We start from the raw sequence: 9,907 nt of genomic DNA on the forward strand, positions 1-9,907 counted from the left end.
AACAAGGATCATCCCCCAGAGCCAACAGAGAGGAAGGAAGGGAGGGAGAGAAAGATTTATTTCAAGTGATAAAACCTCAAACCCCAAAGCCATTGTCATCAAGTTGCTTCCTACTCAAAATGATCCTCACAGGGCTGGGTAGAATTGACCAGGTGGCTTCCTTTTTTTAAAAATCATCCATGAGTTAGCATTTCCAGTGCTGCATCGGTTTGTTGAAAAATTTAGTTGGTATTCTGACAATTCTTGGAGCCTTGTGGGGTTTGTTTTTTGCCAGTTTTTTATTGAAGCTTGGGCTTCTATGTTGTTGGTTATTGATCACAACGCTGTCTCTTGAAATAATTGATCGCTGACCAATTCTTTTTGGTACTGTGAGTCTTTATATTCCTTTCATCTTCTTTATTTGTTACTTGTTCAGTGGTTCTCCCATAGAATCCTTTGACAATTCAATTTGAGGCATGGATTTTTCTTAAGTTCTTTCACTTTCAGAAATGCCCAGCTTGTTCTTCTCTTTTGGTTTTCTAACGTATCTTTGAAATCTTTTGTTCACTTCTTTTATTTCATCTTTTCCATTTGCTTTAGCTACTCTGCATACAAGAGCAGTTTCAGAATCTCTTCTGTCATCTGTTTTGGTCTTTTCTCTTTTAAAGGACTTTTTGGTGTCTTCATGTATGATGTTAGACTGGGTTATCTTGGTAAACAAAACCAGGGTGCTCATATATGGATAAGAAAAAAAATGATAACAAGAATAATTTGGTATCAAGAAGGCATTCCAGCCCAGTTCAACTCAAGTCCATGGGCCTGATGCTAACCAGAGCCCCCTTCAGACCCACATAGCTGCAGGAGATCCCAGGCTGGTGGGTGCAGTGATGTGGATCGAAAGTCAGTGGAAACGGTGCTAACAGGTCTCCTCTGAAGGCAGACACATAGTCCCAGTGAGGAGTAGGGTGAAGGGCAATAGAAGAATTCCCAGCACCTCTCTTTAAATGGCAATACACTCATCATCAAGCTGTGACTTAACGGGTAGGTTGGACTTTACCCCTGCACTTTCACACAGGGTCAGGTTGACATAAAATATAACTGCCACAACGACCTTTGGGTGTTCTCATGTATGATGTTCTTGATGTCATGCCATATTAATTCGATCTTAGGTCATTAGTATTCATTGTGTCAAATCTCTTCTTGAGTTGGTCTCTAAATTGAGGTGGGATATGATTAAAGTTGTACTTAGGGTGTAATGGACTTGTTTCAATTTTCTTCAGCTTTAGCTTCACTTGAATATGAGCATTTGATGGCGTGTTCTGCACTCGGCTTCTGGCCTTCTGACTAATGTGACTGAGTTTTTCCTTAGTCTCTTTCCACAGTCAGTTTGATCCAGGTGTATTCCATATTGTGAGGTCCATGTGCATATTTACTGTTTACATTGTTGAAAAAAAGAGATGCATGAATAAGTTGTTGGATTACGGAAATTTTATCATCTGGTCTTGTTTCTATCACCAAGGCTTTATTTTCCAACTACTGACCTTCCTTCTTCATTTCCAACTTTTACATTCCAATCATGAGTACTAATTTTCAGTGCATCTCGGTTGAGTGCTTAATCAATTTGAGACTGTAGAAGTTGATCTGAATCTTCTAATTCCTTCATTTTTGACCTGAGTGTTTGCTGCATAGAATTTGAAGAATAGTCATCTTAATGGATTAAAATCAGACAGGTGTGTATCAGTGTCTTATCCTTTAATTATACTTTCTCAGTCTGGAAGCTAAGCAAATAATCTGAGAAGCTGGTCTATATAAAGACAAAAATGACATCAGGATTGGAGGAATATGCAGTAACGGCCTGCTCTATGCAGTTGATGCAACCTTGCTTATTGAAAGGAAAGAGGACTTGACCTGTACTTACTCATGAAGATCAAAGACTACAGATTTCAATATGCATTACAACTTAACATAAAGAAAACAAAAACCCTCACAACTTGACCAGTAAGCAACATTTATGGTAAAGAAAAGAAGGATTACAGTTGTTAAGGATTTAATTTTCTTTGATCAACAATCACTGTCTATGGAAGTAGCAGTCAAGAAATTAAAAAATGACTTACTGCACTGGGCAAGTCAGCTGCAAAAGATCTTTTTAAGTGTTCAAAAGTAAAGATAATACTTTGAGGATTAGGGTATGCCTGACCCAAGCCACGGTCTTTTGTTGGCCTCTTGTGTATGGCAAGCTGGACAGTGAATAAGGAAGAACGATGAAAATTCGATGCATTTGAATGATGGTGTTGGCCAGTAATGCTGTGGACTGCTAGAAGAATGAACAGACTTGCCTTGGAAAAAGTACAGCCAGAATGGCTCTTAGAAACAAGGATGATAAGACTTTGACTCATTTACTTTGGAAATGTTATCAGGAGGGGCCAGGCCTGGAGACACAGACATCATCCCTGATAACAAAAAGTAAAAAAGACACTGAGAAAGAGGAAGGCCCTGAGCAAGATGGATGGGCACACTGCCTGCAATAATGGCCTCAGACACAGCAGACCTTGTGAGGATGGCGCTGGACCGGGCAGGGCCGTTCTGTTGCTTATTCTGTTCTGTGTACAAAGCGTCTCTGCGTTGGAAGTGGGTGCAGAGCGCCTCATGTCATCAACTTCTTTCCTCCCAGCCACCTGTTTTGTTTCCTTGGAGCAGAGGCAATCAGTAGGTCTTGAATGAAACAATTATTTTTTATGAAGACTCTTCTAGCTCTTCTTTTTACACCCATTTATAGCTCTTCGGGGGAAAGCTGTGGCTTTCTGCTCCTGTAAGCAGTTACAGTCTTGGGGGTCGCTATGAGTCAGCATTCACTGGATGGCAGTGAGTTTTGTTTCTGGTTTTACTCCTCCACTGTGGTACCATTTGCCTGGCTCTTACTGGACTGTGTTTATTGGCGAGCTTTTGTCTAGGTCATGGGGATGCAGACAAGTTTTATGAACTCTGAATTTTGGTTTTTCTTATCTGTAAAGTGAAGGTAATGGCACCTACTTTTAGGAGTTGTTCTAAGGCTGGAGCGTTACAGGTTTTATGCAGGCACATAGGAGCCCTGAAGAGAGTGTGGATCAGGAGTTGGGATGCTAGTTGCAAAGTTGTGGTTCAAACCCATCAGTGTTTCCATGAGAGACCTCAGAAGCTGTTTAGGCTCCGAAACTATATATAGGGTTGCCGTGAGTTGGGATCTACTTAATGGCAATGGGTTTGGGATTTTGGGGTATAAACACATAGTATTTGCTTAATAAATGGCAGTAGTTTGTGTGCTTTGGTTTGATTCTTGCAGGATGCAGAATGGATCGTTTTGATGTAATTTCTAATATTTTTATGAATTGTTCCATATATTTTTGCTTTTGAATTATAATATTCAGTGGCAGTGTTGGACAGTTCCCTGTTTTTTAGATGTAATTTTTGTTATCTATTATAAAAGTCAGACTACGTGTGGATTCTAGAATAATTTGATAAAGAGTATCCATGGGAGAGAGCTGAGACTTTCTGCTCCAGTAAAGAGTTACAGCTTCAAACCCACAGGGGCAGTGCTGCTCTCTCTCTTGTTGGCGCACCCTGAGTCAGAAGTTAAGCGACGGCAGTGAGCCGGTATGGGACAAAAGTACCCCTCACATTTTAACTTACATAAAATGACATGAAAACTTTCACATCACATACTTTTTAAGAATTTGTTTTGAGTCTTAATTTAGTATTTACAATAGACAAGGAGAAGTTTCTCTTGTATGTTCATTTATATAATAACTTGTTCGTGTATTTTTTTTACAGAAGTGTTATGAACAGAAGCAGTACAAAAATGGCCTCAAGTTTTGCAAGATGATTCTTTCGAACCCAAAATTTGCTGAACATGGAGGTATTGTCTCATTTGTGTGAGAGAAAATTGTTTTAGGGAAATCTCATCCCACAGGCTGACAGATGAGATATTTAAAGAAAATGAAAGAAAAATGACCTGACCTTGACCCTTCCCTGATAGTGCATACATGTTCAACTTTTTAAGTTATGTTTCCTCTGTCTTACTCTAGATTACTTACACCTTTATAAGTACAATGGCGCTTAGGTGAGATGCAGTTGACTGATGTATTGGATTATAAAATGGAATATATATATATATATTCTCTCTCTCTGATATCAGAGAGAGAGCGAGAGCTTTACATAGCTCTGCTTTTTCTGAAAGACCTACATTAGTACCTGGCTTCACTAAACAAAAAAGGACAAACTAGTACACACCCTTAGGGACAACAAAGATAGTGTCGCTAATTCTCACCCTCCATCCCCTTGATGCATCTGGGTGTCAGCATTCTTAGCTTTGAACAGTTGCCTGTGAACACTATATAGTAGTGTTATTTTAGGGCTTATGTATTTGGTATGATTTCATAATTTTTTTTTGGACTTGGGAACATTCAAAACCTTTTTGTCTTATAAATGAATGGCAAATGGATTATAGAAGGTGCCATAGGAACACTCTAGGATGGCAGGCAAAACCTATACAATTGTTTTTCTTGTGTTTGAATATCATTTAAGTTTGTACCTGTTTCTCACTTATAAATTGAGAGCAGTTTTTGCAATTACAGACAGCCCTTTGGTTATGAATCTCAGACTATGAACTACTACATGCTCTTTAATGTTATACAAAGTTGCCCTCACTTTGAAACTATTGAAGTAGTTCCTGCCTGTATAACAAATACCCATCACAACCTAGGTTCCCAAACTTAGCTGACGTAGTTGGAATCACCTTAGGCTCTGGTGCAACTACTAACCCTGGGCTCCTGCCCACTATGGATTCTGATTTATTTGATTGTAAATGGAGCCCAGGGATCTAGTTTCACCAGATTCCCCATGTGATTCCAATCTTCAGTCAAGCGTGGCAACTTAGAATCACACTTACCTTCACTTGCTGTTCCTGCAGCTTTTAAATCATTGTCAAGTTCAAGCTAAGTAAGATCTGTATGTACCTGGTCTCACTTCCGTACAGATTCCACTTAAAGATGCAGAAACGTTTATGTCCAGGGGAATACTGACAGTGTAGTGTGAGGAAACAGCCAAAGCAGTTTACCTTTTGTTAGAAATGTGCTGCGTGATACTATTAATTTACAGTTAGGTTGTGCATTCTGCATTACCTTTTTAGCTTGATGGTGTCAGTGTGTATTTGTGACATCCTTTTCCCCTGGCGGCCAGTAGAATGATGGACCAGGTTAGACATGCAGGTAATGGTTCTGCAGCAAAGCAAAACAAAATTGATCGCAGCCTGTTCAACTTTTCCAAATGGAAAGCTTGAGAGAAGTTTAGGGTGTAAGCAGGGAGAAAAGTTGTTTGGCTATTGGGACCGGGGACCCTAGGTCACTGTTTTCTGAAGGGAACCATAAGAGTCTACAGAGCTGAGTTTGGAAGCCTACTCATCTTTCCTTCTTCCTTCCTTCCTTGTGGATTATTTAGAGAATTATTTCATCCTAAACCATCGTTCTTAACCTTTCTAACATGCTTTTGGGTTGTCACTTCCATAGTCCATTGTTGCACTCCTGAAATACAAACTGCTATTAATTAGGAGGAATAAACTTGCTGTCAGAATGGAAATCTGCCCCAAGAGTGCATGTCTGTAGATTGTGTCTATGTCTGTAAGAGAGATTGACTTTCTGTAGGGTGTAAAGCAGACGATTTCGTTAGAATTGATCTCAGGTGAACGCTGTGGGACCGCTAAAATGGGTTTCACTCAACAGACTTATATGCCCGTTGTTCTATCAGTAGAATAATCTTGAGCCTTTTGATACAAATCTTTGAAAGGACAGTTAATATTTTAGCAACTGAATCCCACTCAAACATGTTTCTGAAAGAACTTGGGCTGTTTTAAGCAAATACACGCATGTTCACTTTTTGTACTTGGAAAGAAGTTCTAAGTCGGGGTGGAGGGAGAGGGAAGGGGAGGGAGCGTGTGTTAGGGTGATGAAAAATTTGAGAATGGATAGTGGTACTGGTTGCACAACATGGCGCATGTAACTAATGTCACTTGGTTGTACTTGCAAACAGTTGAAATGGGAAATATTTTGTTACATGCATTTAAAATAAAATAGAAAATGAATCACATGGCACTGAAGCAATAGTAATCCTTGATATCTCAAATATTTAAGAGAAAAATTAGTCTTGTGTGAATAGATGTTGACTTTTTTCTTTTTTCCCCAGAGACTTTGGCTATGAAAGGATTAACACTGAACTGTTTAGGAAGGAAAGAAGAAGCCTATGAATTTGTTCGTAAAGGTCTCCGCAATGATGTCAAGAGTCATGTCTGTATCCTTCTGCAGTAGTTGAAGAGTTTTATTTCACTTGTCATTAAATTAAAAAAAACTTCACTCGCAAACTTTCAAACGTACATGAAAGGGAATTTAATGAACGCTTTGTACCTATTACTCAGTGATATAATTATCAACATTTTATAATACTTGTTCTCTCTGTTCCCTCTCCACTTGTATGTTGACTGGAGTGTGGTAAAGAAAATCTCTAGCAAAGAAAGAGAGCACACGAGTGTTTACTGCAGCTGTGCTTAGAACGAGAGAAAAGTTACTTTATTACTTACGGACCTGAGACCCTTTCTTTTTTTCTTACACGTTCATGAGCTGAGTGAGACGTTGTTGTTTCAAGTACCGATGCTAGTTATTTAACTGTAGTAAAATTTAGGGCCTTAAACTTTCTTTTAGAAATTGGAAAATAAAAATTAGAAGAGACTTGTTTGACAACATCTTATTTAATATTAAGTATGGCATACTGGTTCTTCAGCTTTTCTTCTCTTGCGCTGGTAGAGCGTTTTCTCAGCTTTTGCTTACCGCTTGTCCCTGTCCCAGGCCATTCTGAACTAAATCTCAAAGTACTATTTTGTTGAACTGTTTTATATTAGCTACTTAGAATATAGTCTTGGTAGTATTTTCATGTTTAGCTTAAAATACCAAATCCTTCTTTCTTTGTCCAAGTGCTTATTCCAGAGTAAAGAAATAGGGCATGTAAGTATCAGAGGTTATTATTGTTATTGGCTTCAAGATAATGCTGAGACTGTGCAATAAAAACAGTTCTGTGTGGGCCAGATTTTTAAATATTAGCCAATTAAATAATTAGGGTTACATGTGATTTTAGAGTTGTTTGAATATAAATTTCCTGTTTGAAAAGGTAATTGCAATTTTTGTACAATATTCTATTTCAAAAATGTGATGAAAAATAAGTAAATGCTGACCAAAAAACCAAATTCCTTGCCATCGAGTTGATTCCAACTCATAGTGACCAAGACTGTAACTGTTCATAGGAGCCACACCTCTCTCCCATGGAGTAGATTGTGGTTTTGAGCTGCTAACTTGGGGGCCAGCAGCCCAACATGTAATAACGCACTACATCATAAGGGCTCCTGTAGTAAATGCTGAGGTGACTCGGAATAGATGATGAGGAATATGAAACATTTTTACCAAGAATTTTCTAAAATTAGTTTATTAGGAAAAAATTTCAAATAACAAAATTTCAAATGCATAACAAAAAATAGAGTACAATGAACCCCCATGTGTCATTTCCCAGCTTCAACAGAGTTGTCAATCAGGACTATCTTGTTTTATCTTTAGTAACACCCCCCACCACCCCGCTGCCCTCTGCCTTCGTGTTCCTGCCCCAGGTCATTCTGAACAAAATCCCAAAGTACTATGTTGCTGCACTAAGTTTTATAGTAGATTTTCAGTGTAATGTATTTTAGTGTCTGTGAATGTCTCTCTTTCCTTAACTTAATTAGGTTGGCATGTATATGGACTCCTGCAACGTTCTGATAAGAAATATGATGAAGCTATTAAGTGTTACCGAAATGCTCTCAAGTTAGATAAAGATAATCTGCAAATTCTGAGGGATCTCTCCTTGTTGCAGATTCAAATGAGAGACCTCGAAGGTTACCGAGTAAGTAGTCTGAAAATGAGAAGTTTATACAGTAGATACAATTTAAAAACACTTGAATTTAGAATGAAGTTAGCATAGGCTGAACTTGTATAGATGTGATTGCTTATAACAGTTTGTATTAGAAGGGAAAAACTGCTTGGGACCTCCCTACAATAATAGTTGTGGAACTTTGTAACTGATTGTTGAAAAACACAACTGGGTGTTACATTTAATAAAGGATTTCTGTTAAATGCAAAATGCTGTATTAGATTCTTTGGGGATTTGACAGTTGCAACTTTGGTCAAACCAGTAAAGCTTATATGATTAAAATGTAAACACCAAGAAACCCCCAAACCCAAGCAGTTAGCACTCAGGGGTTCTGCCCTCTGGGAGGGACCCTGGATTTCACAGTAGAGTTTGCTTCATAGGGTTTTCAAGACTTCCCAGAAGGTGAGTGCCAGGGATTGCTCCAAAACATCTTTGGGTAGGTTTGAACTGCCAATCTTGTGGTTAACAGCCTAACAGGGACACCTGGAATATAAACATAAACAGTAACTTACTGTTTCATCAGTTGGTTAATGTTAAAAAAAAAAAAAGAGAATAATAGATGCATAAGTGGGTCTTTCTGGAGTTCAGACCCCTCTAGACTTGCCTTTCCCTGCTGAGCATCTCTATGCACTTACTCTTACTCCACTCTGCTTTCTAAGTGCAAGACGTGCAAAAGGGAATTGTCTTATTTTGCCAGTCACCAGTCTATAACAGTTTTTTTTATTAAATCTTTCATTTACTTCTTCCTTTGCCTTTTACTGCCGTATGAATTCCCATACCCTATGTCTAGCTGATTCCAGCAGCTTCCGGGGCTTGTGGGAGCTTAATAATGGCAGTATTTGTTAGGGTTGTGTGGTTTTCTTCAGCAGTGCGCCTCAGGCCATAGACTGTGGTGGGAATTAAAGCATTAAGAATGGAGTGGCTGTCCAGCTTGGCAGTGAAACAAAGGGAGATAAAAGACAGCTAGTGGTGGGAAGCAAAGAACCCAAGGAAGTCGGGGTACCAGTCATGTCACAGCACAAAGTAAGGCTGTCACAGGTTGTTGGGAGGATAAGCACTGTGGTCAAAGAGTGAGATGTCTTCATTTGTGATTTCTGGGTGGCAGTAAAGTCTAGGTTGTGGGGGTGGGTGCCATAGCTGGTGGAAGAGAAGATTAAAGATGAGGAAAAGTTAGAATTGAACAGATAGTGTTAGACAGGTGATCCATATTAGTGTTTCATTTACCCAGGATCATGTCCAGATTTGGGACAGAAGAAAACAGAGCCAGCCAAAGACTAAATTTAATGAAGGAGGTGAAGGAACAGAGAAGCAACAGGGGTGACAGTGGCATAGCTTGGTGTCACAGGCAGTTACCATTCTCCGAGAGATCTTGTTCCTTCAAGCAGTTATACTAGAGTTTGGAGATGGGAATGAGCAATGGGAAATTGACGCTGTATACGGAGGTTGGACTTTGTTCCCCAGAGTGATGCTAACTTGATTCCTTTGAGATTGCCAGGGTGGAGTTTCGGGCTTTGTTCTTAATATCCAGGTGTGCATCTGTGTGAACAGAAGGCTTCACAGCAGTGGTATTTCTCCTGCAAGAGTTCATGTGTGTGTTTTGAGGGTTTCCCCTGGCAGTGTCTACTCTCTGCTTTTGTCCCTAGCTATGGAGTCTATTGTAATGTAATTCCCTATACATCTTTATAGATAGCAAATTACTATTGTAGAAAGCCCTTTGTCACTGTTCCAGGATGTTAGTACAGGAATTCTTATTAGGTAATTGTATAAGAGCCCAGAAGCCTGGGCTCCAAGAAGAGCATTACAAGGTGTTCTAGAATGGAAGCAATTTAAATGAAGGACTATTAGATGTATTTCCATTTTATTCTAGAACTGAAGTTTGATAATTGAATTCACTGTAAAGATAGTAAATGGGATGGTTTTCTTAAAACTCTGGTGAAATATATATATATAT

At 39.0% G+C, this 9,907-nt stretch overlaps 1 protein-coding gene across 1 annotated transcript in view; it reads left to right on the forward strand.

Moving 5' to 3' along the window:
- Positions 1-9,907, forward strand: part of NAA16 (N-alpha-acetyltransferase 16, NatA auxiliary subunit) — a 100,962-nt gene that overhangs the window by 20,978 nt on the left and 70,077 nt on the right. Inside the window, exons 2-4 of the mRNA XM_045287090.1 lie at positions 3,787-3,871; positions 6,193-6,297; positions 7,772-8,001. Of these exons, the coding sequence (XP_045143025.1) occupies positions 3,787-3,871; positions 6,193-6,297; positions 7,772-8,001 (420 nt within the window). The remainder of the gene's footprint in view (positions 1-3,786; positions 3,872-6,192; positions 6,298-7,771; positions 8,002-9,907) is intronic.

Source organism: Echinops telfairi, unplaced genomic scaffold (assembly GCF_000313985.2).
Source record: "Echinops telfairi isolate 266 unplaced genomic scaffold, ASM31398v2 ScPeMD7_11;HRSCAF=52, whole genome shotgun sequence".
Lineage (NCBI taxonomy): Eukaryota > Metazoa > Chordata > Mammalia > Afrosoricida > Tenrecidae > Echinops > Echinops telfairi.